Below are 13,340 nucleotides of genomic sequence, written 5' to 3' on the forward strand. Positions count from 1 at the left end.
GGCGGGCGGCCGGCGGAGCGCAAATCCCAGCGGTGGCCAAGGCCGGAGCGGCGCTTTGCTGCGAGGGCCGCTCATCACCGCTTGCGGTTTTAATTATTCTTATTTTTTCTCATTTTCTTTTTGATCCAATGCACCTTTTCCTACTTTTGGCTATTGATTGACTATTGAGCTGATGTGACAAGTGAATTTCTCCAACGTGAGATCACTAAAGCCTATCTTATCTTATCTTATCTCTTAGGATATTATGAACAAGCGAAACCCTCGTTTGGTGCCGTACAACCTGCTGGACGAGAGGACTAAGAAAACCAACCGAGACAGCGTCAACAACGCCGTCCGCACCCTCATCGGCTACGGTTACAACATCGAGCCTCCGGATCAGGAAAGCAGTAAGTCGGGTTCAATCGCACGGAAAGGGAATATCTTCCCAGCGGTCCCTGAACGTCTCGCCTGTTTTGCCTCGGTGCTGCAGCCGGCCACGGCCTGGAGAACTCCCGCGGGGACAAGGTGCGGATCTTCAGGGCGGAGAAGTCCTACGCCGTCACCCAGGGGAAGTGGTACTTTGAGTTTGAGGCGGTGACCACCGGGGAGATGAGGGTGGGCTGGGCGCGGCCCTGCGTCCGCTCCGACACCGAGCTGGGAGCGGACGAACTGGCGTACGTCTTCAATGGCAATAAGGTTGGTTTGTTTTTTAAATAAAATCACATCAGAAAACTGTCTTCACGTGAACAGAAGGTATGCGGATGCCTTTCAGTTTTGTTCTGGTGAACATTCTCTGTCATCCAGGTCATGATCTTTCCAAAAAAAAAGTAAAAAAACAAAACAACTGGACTTTTTGACAAAGTTTGAAGACGTTTCGCTTAGCAATGAGGAGGGGTGGAAAGGGGCGGAGCAGTTTTGGGTTAATTTGCATGTTATCTAAGCCATAACAACGCCTTTTTAGGCAATAACATAAAGCTTGGAACTTGGAGCTTGGAACCAAAGTCTATGAAATGTCAGACTTAGGGTTTTCTTTTAGCTCCGAAATTTGAATCCACACTGTAATACAATTAGGTTGTAATTTAACAAACTACAATGAATAATGTTTTAATTTTTCTATAAATATATATTTGTATTTTTGACCAATCTGTATAATATGATTGATTTTTGACTTTGTAAAGTGCCTTGAGATGACATGTTTCATGAATTGGCCCTATATAAATAAAATTGAATTAAATTATAAATGCATATATTGTTTTACTGATAAGTTTTATTTTCAGTTCACAATTGATAAAAACCCAACCACTTTCTAAAATAACTCCTAAACTATAATAATATAGAACAACATATAGGCAGAAGGCTGGGTTCTTTGTTATTTCTAAATGTTTAGTCTGGTTTTATATTTCCTGCCCACGCTTTTCCAGGCCCAGCGATGGCACGTCGGGAACGAGCCGTTCGGCCGGCAGTGGCAGTCCGGCGACGTCGTCGGCTGCATGATTGACCTGAGTGAGATGAACATCATGTTCACGCTCAACGGAGAAATGCTGATCAGCGACTCGGGTTCGGAGATGGCTTTCAAAGACATAGAAATTGGAGAAGGTGAGTTAATGAATGAAAAACGTGCTAATAAACACGACGTTAAGCTACTCGGTGATACAAACCGTGCCTGTTTATGAAGCCACTGCTCCTAAAGGATGTTGATCAGTTGTTTCACTTTCTAGCTAAAAAAAAACAATTATAAAAGAAGAAAAATACAAATATCAACTAAAACTGTTTTAATTACCACCTGTATCTTAGGACTTTATAATGCGTTTATTAAAATTAGGGGGTCATACATTTGTAAAGCAGATACCTGCAGGAATCTAATTCAGCAAATTAATCTGCTGAAACAACATCCTGCTCTTGGCTTTCCTTCCCTCCTTCCTTCCTTCTTTCCTTCTTTTTTCCTTCCTTCCTTGCAGAGGTGAGGACTCGAGTCACATGACTTGGACTTAAGTAATTATTTTATGACTTTAGATTTTTTTCACTGAATATTCTGGAAAAAATATAGTTTTAAGGAGGACTGTTCTTGAAGTTGGGTTTAATTTTACTGTTTTTTAAGGTCAGTTGCACTGATTTAATTACATTTTCAGATAAATACTGATTTAAGAACACAGGCTCCATTATTTACATTTAACATGTATTTCAACATTATAAAAAGACTCGAAACGACTTGAAAGTAGAAGTTTCAGACTTGGGACCTGACTTACTCAGGACTTGCAAAACAGTGACTTGGTCCCACCTCTGCTTCCGAGGGTCTTTTCTTCCTTAGTTTTGTCCTTTCTCCTTCCTTATTCATTTCTTATTATTTCCTTATTTCATGCTATATTTTCTTGTTTCCTTCCTCCCATCCATGTCCTTTTTTTAATTCCTGTTGAACCTAATCAGCTATTTTATGTTAAACTGATTTAAAGGACTGAAAACTCTGGAATGTGAAGGAAGCCTGAATGTTGAAACCTAAATAATGAAGAATATATGTATTTTTTTAATGAGTTAAAGCTATCAGAAAAGCCAGAGGTGCGGAAACAGGAAGTAAAACACCTGAGCCAAAGTCCTCTAAGAGCAGAAGTTCTAAGTTTTTAGCCACAGGGGGGGAAAGTTTTAGACCTGATCTTTTTCTCTGGGTCCCCCTCAGGTTTCATCCCGGTGTGCGCCCTGGGCCTGTCTCAGGTCGGGAGGATCAATCTGGGTCAGAACGTCAGCAGCCTGCGGTATTTTGCCATCTGCGGCCTGCAGGAAGGATTTGAGCCCTTTGCCATCAACATGAAGCGAGACATCACCATGTGGTTCAGTAAGAGTCTGCCGCAGTTCGTCCCCGTTCCCACCGACCACAACCACATCGAGGTTAGCGCATCGTTCGCACGTTTACTTAAAACGCAGATAACGCTCATTTTTTTAAAAACAAACGCCTCGTCGCTCACAGGTCTCCCGCGTGGACGGCACCGTGGACAGCGCCCCCTGCCTGAAGCTCACCCACAGGACCTTCGGGTCGCAGAACGCCAACACGGACATGATGTTCCTGCGCCTCAGCATGCCCGTGCAGTTCCACGAGACGTTCAAGGTCCAGGCCGGCACCACGCCCCTCACCCGGGCCCTCACCATACCCGAGGAGGAGGTGGTGGTGGTGGAGCCCGACTCCGAGTTCGAGGTGTTGAAGAAGTCCGCCAGCCGCAAGGAGCAGGAGGACGAGAAGAAGGAGACGTCCGTGCCGAAGGAGATCTCCGTGGAGAACGAGAAAGACACAATGTCGGAGAAGGGGAAGAAAAAAGGGTAAAGTTGCTCATTTGTGTCTTTATTTAGAGGGGGGGGGGGTGCAGTATAGTAACCTGACTCTAGCCAGATGTATTCCACTCACATACATCTGGGACTGATCCATAGGAATTGCCTTTATTGAAGGCAGGGCCTTATCAAAAATCCTTGCATATGATTGGATAAGCCACTTGTCTGTCATCTTTATCGACGTGTTATTTCTACCACTCACACCGAAGCTAACCCGAGACGCCGTGACACAGGAAAAAACAAAACTTTTTTTTTTATGTGTTTGCGGCTCTAGAGGCATGCGTTTTATTAACAGTGAGCTGACAGGAAGAGGGGGGAAGACAGGCGGCAAAGCGCCGCGGGTCGGAGTCGATCCCGGGCCGACCGCGTCGAGGACTATTAAGCAAAGATGGAACTTAAAATGCCATATACCACAAACAAAAACATGTTTTTAGAGCTTGAAGAACCAAGTTTGGTCTCTATGTCTCTATGACTCTCCCATCGTTACGGAGGGATTTGAGCCCAACTCTCAGTCCTCAAATGACCTAGTTTGGGGCTGAGCTTCAGCTTTGGGACATATTTGGTTACTTTGCTGTACAAGGGAGCCCTTAATCAACTAACTGGCAAAAAGATGCCTGGGTCTGCAAAACAAGTCCAAATCATCAGCCCCTCACTGCAAACACAGAACTAAAAAGAAGTAAAATTTTCGTGCATTTGTCCTTGATTTGAGCAGGTAAATAAGATTATCTGCCAATAAATTTGTATTTTTACCCCTAAAATAAGATAATTAGATATAATTCACTTAAAAAAAAGTTGATGGAGATGAGTTCTTCCTATTTTAAGTGCAAAAAATCTTTTTCCATTGGCAGACTCTTTTATTTACCTGCTCAAATAAAGTATAAATACACTAATTCCAAGAAAGATTTACTTATTTTTAGTTCCATTTTTGCACTGAAGGCCTCCTAACATGGTTCGTGCTAATCGCTCCGCCACGGGCGCGCCCTGGAAAACAAAACTTGCCAAATCCAGTCGGGAGAAGGGCGAAAACATCGTTTCCACCAACAAAAGCCTTCAGAGCCGTTCTCTGATGTTCTTTTAATGAAACAATATTAGGTAGATTGGACAACATGGAAGAAATAGCAGCACACTGCAAAAACGGATCTAAAAATAAGTAAAATGTTCTTAAAGTTACTGTATTTATCCTTGATTTGAGCTGGTAAATAAGATTATCTGCCAATGGAATGAGTATTTTGATCCCTTAAAATAAGATAATTAGACATCCTGCACTTGAAATAAGATGATGGAGATGAATTGTTCCTATTTTAAGTGCAAAAACCTTGTTCTATTGGCAAATCATCTTATTTACCTGCTCTAATCAAGGACAAATACACTAATTTTTAGAACATTTAACCTATTTTTAGTTCTGTTCAGTGCATCAATGTTAACGCTTGCTTCCTCGAACGAGCCGCCATTGCTGTCTGAATCAAAACAGTCTCACATCACGTTCGCTTCTCCACTACGTCACATCTATGAAACTCCAGCCCTGCGTCCTGATTGGCTAGACAATAAAATTGGTTGGAGAAATCACTCTCTATGGGAGATGTCCCAGATGTATGTGAGTGAAGCTAGTCGGAGCGACATCCATCTGGCTAGGGTCAGGTTAGCAGTAAAGTTCATCAGACAGTTTTTGATAACTAAAAAAGCCTTTACCTTTACATTTTGTGTTTATTTCACTGTGGAAAACAGATTTTTCTTCAAAGCCAAGAAAGCCGCCATGACGCCTCTCGCCCCTCCTCCTGCGCCTCCGACCGTCCCGCGCTTAGTGGAGGACGTCGTCCCCGACGACAGAGACGACCCTGAAATCATCCTCAGCACCACCACTGTGAGGAGACGCTATTCTCCATCGCTGGGCTCCTCGGGGGGGAGGAGGCGAGGACGCTCTGCTAACGTTCTGCCCACCTTTCTCTTCTCTCCTCCTGGCAGTATTACTACTCTGTGAGGATCTTCGCCGGCCAGGAGCCGTCCTGTGTGTGGATTGGCTGGGTCACCCCCGACTACCACCAGTACGACCCCAATTTTGACCTCTCCAAGGTGCGCAACGTCACGGTGACGGTGGGAGATGATAAAGGCAACATTCACGACAGGTAAACGCGTTCGTAGTAAGAAAATAGCAAAAAGAAAGCACGTCTTCCTTTAACGCTAAGGTTCATGTATCAGGATGAAATCCTCCATTTACACGCTTCCACGCTGTCATTATTTATTAAGCAAAGATGGAACTTAAAATGCCATATACCACAAACAAAAACATGTTTTTAGAGCTTGAAGAACTAACACTGCAAAAAGAGAACTAAAATAAGTAAAATATTCTTGAAATTAATGTATTTGCCCTTGATTTGAGCAGGTAAATAAGATTTTTTGCCAATGGTATGAGTATTTTTACCCCTAAAATAAGATAATTAAATATGCTACACTTGAAATAAGATGACAGAGATGAATTGTTCCTATCTTAAGTGCAAAAATCTTATTCCATTGGCAAATAGTCCTATTTACCTGCTCAAATCAAGGAAAAATAGTATTATTTCAAGAAAGAATTTCTTATTTTTAGTTGTATTTTTGCAGTGTCTCTATGTTGGGGTTCCTTCTGACTCTCCTATCGTTACGGAGGGATTTGGGCCCAACTCTCAGTCCTCAAATGACCCAGTTTGGGGCTGAGATTCAGCTTTGGGACATATTTGGTTACTTTGCTGTACAAGGGAGCCCTTAATCAACTAACTGGCAAAAAGATGCCCGGGTCTGCAAAACAAGTCCAAATCATCAGCCCTTCACTGCAAAAACTCAAAATAAGTAAAATTTTCTCGAAACTGGTGCATTTGTCCTTGATTTGACCAGGTAAATAAGATTATCTGCCAATTAAATTAGTATTTTTACCCCTAAAATAAGATAATTAGATATAATTCACTTGAAAAAAGGTTATGGAGATGAGTTCTTTCTATTTTTAGTGCAAAAATCTTCTTCCATTGGCAGATTATTTTATTTACCTGCTCTAATAAAGTATAAATACACTAATTCCAAGACAAATTTACTTATTTAGTTCCGTTTTTGCAGTGCTCAGTCGTTGGGTGATGGTTTGCTGTGTACTCCCAACATAGTGAGGCACAATGTAAGCAAACGCCTCTACTTTGGTCTCATCTGTCCAAAGGCTATTGTTTCAGAAGTCCTGTGTCTTTATTTATATACAGCTTTGCAATCGTAAGCTGCGCTCTCATATTCTTTTCATTAAGACCTTTAATCTTCAACATGTAGAGGTCTGCGGCGCTGCACAATTTAAACTTGGGGTAAATCTTCTGGGATGTTGAACACTTGGAGGATTGCTCGTGAAAAGGTTTTCTGCTCGTGAAAAGGTTTTCTCGCCGTAAACGTATTAACAATATCTTCAAGGTCATTGCTGGTGTATTACCTTCTTCCTTATTTTTCAGTCTGAATGGTGTGAAAATGCAATATTGCCCTTGAAGCAAATCCTAATGTTTCCCAATATGTCCTCGCATTTTCCCTTATTTTTCCCTTTTTTCGTGCAAATTTCAGCGAGCAATTCGGTTGTTCCATGCGATACATTTCCTGAACATTTTCTTTGCATTCGGTGACGGTTGGAGACTGTTTCTTGGCGATTATCGTTTCTATCATTTGCCAAAAGTATTTTTAACTAATTATCTGTGTGTCCTGTTCTTTTAGCTCAGCTGGTACGTTCCCCAAATATGCAACACTGACGTTAAAGAGGGAATAAATCACGCAAAAGTCACCTTTTTAACCCTTACATACATTTTGTTGCGTACTTGGAGTCTCCAGGAATGCAAAAAATGTAAATATAGTCTCTCCAGGAGTATATTTCCTATTTTTAACACTGTTCAGTTTCCTTTGTTCTCTATAATATATATATTTTTAACATTTACGTCAAAGTGTTTGCTGCGCAGCTGCTGAACAAGGTCATGGAGGTCCGACTTACCAATCTGCCATTTTTATTTGTCTGAGCGATTTGGTAGTCCAAGCTGAAGGATGCTGAAGCTACAAGTGGTTAAGTCAAAACGTCAGAACACCTCAGAACAGGGGTTTAAAATTTAGTTCTAGGCTGATTTTCTCCCAAATTATATTCAAAACATCCAATATGAATTAGTTTTCGACTTGGTGATATTCCATCATATTTTTTTCCAACATTTTCCATGTTTTGGATTATTACTTTGTGAGTCTTTCATTCTTGCAGTTATGAAAAACCTTGTAATATTTTTCCAATTGTCTGCAAAGGTTTGAACTTGTAGTGGACGACTGTACCCTGTGGTTCTTTAGCTAGTTTAGTGTTAGCATCTTTTTCCCACCTAGATTTTACATACTTTATAGAAAGGTTCCTAATAAGTTGTGAGGATATTGGTTATATATTTTATAAATACATTACAGTCTACAAAAATGTGCATTAGAGGGATTTGCTCATTTTCTATTTGCTTAATACTTTTAATAAAATAAACTCTCACTTGAATATATTTATAAAACAAATCTTGATTTATCAAATTATAAATTTCTCTAAGCCAGGGGTGTCAAACTCATTTTGGTTTAGGGGCCGCATTCAGCTTAATCTGATTTCAAGAGGGCCACACGAGTAAACTCATTGCAATATTAAATAGAACTAATAAAAGTGTACTTTTTGTTGATTTTTATATTAAATGATTTTCACTTTTACACAATATATTATGAGTAACCTCAGCGTTTTTAAGAAAAGTATGTGCAATTTCAACAATACTTTTACTCAGTTAAACATTTACTTGTGCATTATGCATAAGAACTGATCACAGTGATTGTACAATGTTGAAAAACATTTATTCACATTTTTTGGAACTTAAAAACTCTGTCCTGCATGACAAAATACATCAAACAGATAAAAATTAAGAAATGATTTAAAATCAATTTTCCACATCTGAAGCTCAGTGCTACCATCTGCTGATTAAAACACAGCGCCCCTCGTGGACAATATAGGAACTGCATATTTTCAATTAAACAAAGTACATGTTTTTTTCAATAATTGTTTTATCATTCTCTTCCTTTTATCTCCTCTTTCTTTCACCTTTTCTTTTTTCTTCTTGTTTTTCCTTTCCTCTCCAACTTTCCCATTGTAGTGTCCATATCATTTGAGATATTCCCCGCATGAATCATAATAAAACTATTCACATTCATAATGTGAATGTGAATAGTATGCGGGCCGTATGTCTGACACCCCTGCTCTAAGCTGTTGAAAGCTCTTCGGACATTTATCTGAGAGTATTATATAAGTATGAAGTAATACCGATGGTACGCATCGTAAAGTTTTTGTGTTACTTACAAATATCTGATTTAAATCCGCATCAGAAGGAGTCAGTTTAAGGGGTTTGGACTTCTGATCAGGATGCACCCTGGGCATCTTCCTGCTGAGGTTTTACCAGGTGCATCCCACTGGGAGGAGACGCAGAAGTTGGTGGAAAGAGGAAAAATCCCGCCTGACCTGGGAATGCCGTATGCTCCCCCACATGGTGCTGGAGGATGTCGCTGGGGAGAGGGATGTGTGGGTTTGCTGCCCCGCTATCTGAGCTCGTATAAGCGGAAGAAAATGGAGCGATGGATGGAGAGAAAGGGTGTTGTCAACTAATTGAGACTGCAGCGGTAAACGTATTTGGCTTTGATCCGTGTTGCTTCATAGTTCGGATCACACCAACAAAGCAAACATTGCAGCTGTGCTGTTTTTAAAGTAGCCCTCTATACGTGGCAGAGTAAGTTATCTTTGGGGAGTTGTAATAGTAAATGGCCTGTGCTTATAAAGCGTACAGCGCTTTATCAAGTCCTGAGGACCCCAAAGCGCTTGTTTGAAAACCGATTATCGGCCTTTTCTTATCCACACATGAATCTTCCAGACCACCAAACGGCCTGATCCCTGCTTTTATGGAGGTGGTGGTGATAATCATCTAATAAATGCATTTGATGAACAATCCTTGGCTTCTGTTTTATATCTACCATATAATCCTATTGAGGCAAGTGTGTAAGAAGCTTTTATTTTTTTATTTTACGGTTTTAGTTTCATGTTTTTTTAATAAATCGCTGTAATGTAGAGTCTGTGCTTTTGTTCTCTTAAAGTTAAACTGCAAGGCTGTCCTAAATGTAAATGAGGACTTTGATGCGATTTAATTTCAAAGTGCATTTCACATTAGATGTTTCACTGACATGTAATTTGAGCCACGCCTGACTGGACAACCTTAGCTGAGCGTATGTGTTGACGTATCTCTCTTTGCAGGTGAAAATGTTGTATCATTCTCTCCTTTTTTCCTCTCTCTTTCACCTCCTCTCCTTTTCCCCCCCTTCTACCTTCTTCTTTCAGTGTCCATTTAACATGAAATATTCTGTGCATAAATTATAACAAAGCTTCTTGCATGTATAAATCAAGCGGAGCACTATGGTGAAGGCATTAAAGCTCCGCTTATGAAAGTAAAAGCTGTTGGGCTCCTTTTTGGCACTAAGGCAATAATTCTTAATGCTACATTGCCAGACGGGACACTATAAAAAAAATCCTATTGAAACAAGTGTGTAAGAAGTTTTTTTATTTTACAGTTTTAATTGAGTTTTAGTTTATTTAATAAATCTCTATAATGTAGAATCTGTGCTTTTGTTAACTTAAAGTTAAACTGCGAGGCTGTGGTGTTTTTTTTTTTTTTTTTTTTAACATGGATGTGAATCCTAAATGTAAAGATTTGATGTGGGCTTGAGATTTCAAAGTGCATTTCATATTAAAGGTTTCACTGACATGTAATTCACACCGTTCTTTGCTCTGAAACTTTGAGACCCGCGTGCTTGGACCACCTTAGCTGACGTATGTGTTGACGTTCTTGCAGCATGAAGCACAGTAACTGCTACATGGTGTGGGGAGGAGACCTGGTCAGCAACCAGCAGACTCGCTTCAGCCAGGAGGACATGGTGATTGGCTGCCTGGTGGACCTGGCCACGGGCCTCATGACCTTCACGGCCAACGGGAAGGAGATCAACGCCTTCTACCAGGTACGGGACGGATGTGGGTGTCTGATGGTTTCTGGAAGCTGCAGAATTGAGTCTTACCAAATGTTGGTGAAGATTCTCAGTCATCCAGGTCATGGTCATTCCAAAAAAAAGTAAAAAACAAAGCAACTGGACTTGTTTTCCGTAGTTGAAGACGTTTCGCTTCCTCTCCAGGAAGCTTTCTCAATTCAAAAAGTCTGGAGTAATGTGGAGTAACAAGCTTTATACCATTACCAAACAAAGGCCCTGTAATGGCTTAGATAACATGCAAATTCAACCAAAACAGGTCCACCTCTTAGTAATGGGCGGTCGTTAAAACCATTAAGCCAGCGGAATGGACCGAAACTGATCCACTCCTCTGTAACGAGGAGTCGTTAGGGTCGTTATTGGCTTGGCTTAAAGGAGCAATGTTTTAATCACCTGAATGAGGGTGAGAGTTAAGGTGATGATAGGCTGGAATTAATCCTATAGCTGTGTTGTAAGTTTTTGAGAGTTGAAACCTAAGGCCTCCTCCTCTGTTTAAGGTTGGTCTTTCTCTCTTAACGTAGATGGCTTCCTTCACACCCCTTTCAAACCATCTGTCTTCCACACTACTTCAGACATTTTGAATTGAGAAAGCTTTCTGGATAGGAAGCCAAACGTCTTCAAACTTTGGATAAAAAGTCCAGTTGTTTTTTTTTTTTTTTACTTTTTTGGAATGGATCTCACCATCCGTGTGTGTTCCTTCAGGTGGAGCCGAACACCAAACTGTTCCCTGCGGTCTTCATCCAACCCACCAATCAGAACATGGCTCAGCTGGAGCTGGGAAAACTCAAGGTTACTGACCAGATTTAAGCTTTAAACATTTAAAAACGGGGCCATTCTAGGTTTAAGACCAACAATTTACAGAAAGCGGTAACGTCTGGATTTAAGGGAAGCTTTATTAAGGCGTGATAAAATCACGGTCTCATCAGAACCTTCAATGTCTCTCTGATACCAGAACATCATGCCCATCTCAGCGGCGATGTTTCGCAGCGAACGGATGAATCCCGTCCCCCAGTGCCCCCCCAGGCTGGACGTCCAGATGCTGACTCCAGTCATCTGGAGCCGAATGCCCAACAACTTCCTAAAGCCCGAGGTGGGCAAGCTGAGCGAGCGCCTGGGTTGGATGGTGGAGTGTGTGGAACCTCTCATCATGATGGCCCTGCACATCCCTGAGGAGAACAGGTCAGGTCCCCGACGTCTCACATTGCTACTGCTCTCAGTTTTAGTGAAAAGGACCAGCAGCAAGTTGGCCGATCATTAACATGTAGGAGTATTTTTAACTTTTTCTCTGATGCTGGCTGGACACAGTTGGGTTTTGGGCCCCAAAGCTCACTAAACATTGGAATAAGACCGTCAACTAGATCGGGGGTCTGCTACCTGTGGCTCTTCTGTCCCCCACTGTGGCTCCTAATAACTTTAAAATCTATAGGTAATAAATGACTGCTGTTTTTTTTACACCAATAATGTAAGGAATATTTTTGTAGGGTAATTTTTTTCGGTCTTCTGGTAGATATTGGTGTCGTTTCTATGGAAAAAACTTGAATATCGCATTAAAGAAAATTTATTAATTCTCTACACAGCAAAAAGGGAACTAAAAGTAGATAATATTTTCTTCAGATTTGTTCATTTGGCTTCAAATTTAAGATTACCTAGATAGTAGTAGATAGGATTAGATAAGATTACCTGCCAATTAGTGCATTTGTCCTTGATTTGAGCAGGTAAATAAGATTACCTGCCAATGGAATGTGTATTTTGACCCTTAAAATAAGATAATTTGATATCTGCACTTGAAATTAGATCATGGAGAGGAGTTGTTCTTATTTTAAGTGGAAAAATCTATTTCCACTGGGAGATCATTTAAACATGCTGCTCAAATCAAGGACAAATACAATCATTTCAAGAAAAATTTACTTACTTTTAGTTTCCTATTTGCAGTGTATGTAATAATCTAATGCTTTCCTTTATTTAATAAGCTTATAAAATATACTTTCTCTTCTATTTAAACATCTAAACATATTTCTTGTAGTAAACATTGTAAAAAGTGGTAATTAACTTAGGTTTTGGAGGCTCTAAACTAATTCTTATTAGCTGGACCAAAAGCAGAAATGGCTCCTGGGGTTGTAAAGGTTGCTGACCCCTGAATTATTTAGTAGCAAATTATGATATTTAGGTGCAGCCAAGGCGAATCGTGCACATAAAATCCACTGATCATCTTGAGCCAATCACACAAAGATTTTTGTTTCACACTGTAAATATTGTGAAATTATATCATGAACCCTGATGAAATAATGATTGTGCTGATTCCACCGTGTCCTGTTCGTTCCTCATTTGTAAATAACGATCCCTGGGCTTTACCTTTGGCAGTCTCACGGGTATTTTGTTTCCTTTTAACTGCAGTCTTACTTATAGTTTCCATTAGTATCCCAGCAGCCATCACAGCTGAGCTTGGGTGCTATTTGGCATTTTGAGCCCTTTTTCTTTCCATCATACCAATTTCTTTGCTTGAGGAGGTCCTTAAAGTGCATAAATAGCAGCTATGGTGACAAAACCATTAACATTATCTACATCATGTGGGAGGCATGAGATTGTAGCCCTCTTATATGGGGCTAAAATAGTAGCTTTAACATTTGCAAATGTGTGTGGAGAGTTGTGTGTCTGTATCTCGATTTGTGCGTGTGCAGTGGGATTTGTAAATGTGTGAGAAGATTTGAGTGTCTGTACAACAATCTGCAAATGTGTAAAACTACTTGTGTGTAATCCGTTTTGCAAATGTGTAAAAAATCCACAAACCTGTATTCAGATCTGCAAATGTGTACAGAGATTTGCAAATGTGTAAAAAATCCACAAATCTGTATTCAGATCTGCAAATGTGTACAGAGATTTGCAAATGTGTAAAAAACCCACAAATCTGTATTCAGATCTGCAAATGTGTACTGAGATTCGCAAATGTGTAGATCAATCTGTAAGCACACCCAGAGACACTT

The 13,340-nt window shown here is 40.5% G+C and overlaps 1 protein-coding gene across 1 annotated transcript; it reads left to right on the forward strand.

Moving 5' to 3' along the window:
• Positions 1–242: 242 nt before the first annotated feature.
• On the forward strand, positions 243–11,538 carry LOC118562360 (ryanodine receptor 1-like; the record flags this gene model as incomplete). The annotated part of the gene is made up of 10 exons (XM_036134675.1): positions 243–386; positions 470–675; positions 1,401–1,575; positions 2,651–2,859; positions 2,939–3,285; positions 5,020–5,155; positions 5,257–5,417; positions 10,173–10,335; positions 11,062–11,148; positions 11,312–11,538. Coding segments are annotated over exons 1-10 (1,853 nt in total), but the record flags the coding sequence as incomplete, so codon positions are not given.
• Between the last annotated feature and the right edge of the window lie 1,802 nt (positions 11,539–13,340).

Source organism: Fundulus heteroclitus, unplaced genomic scaffold, assembly GCF_011125445.2.
Source record: "Fundulus heteroclitus isolate FHET01 unplaced genomic scaffold, MU-UCD_Fhet_4.1 scaffold_880, whole genome shotgun sequence".
Classification (NCBI taxonomy): domain Eukaryota; kingdom Metazoa; phylum Chordata; class Actinopteri; order Cyprinodontiformes; family Fundulidae; genus Fundulus; species Fundulus heteroclitus.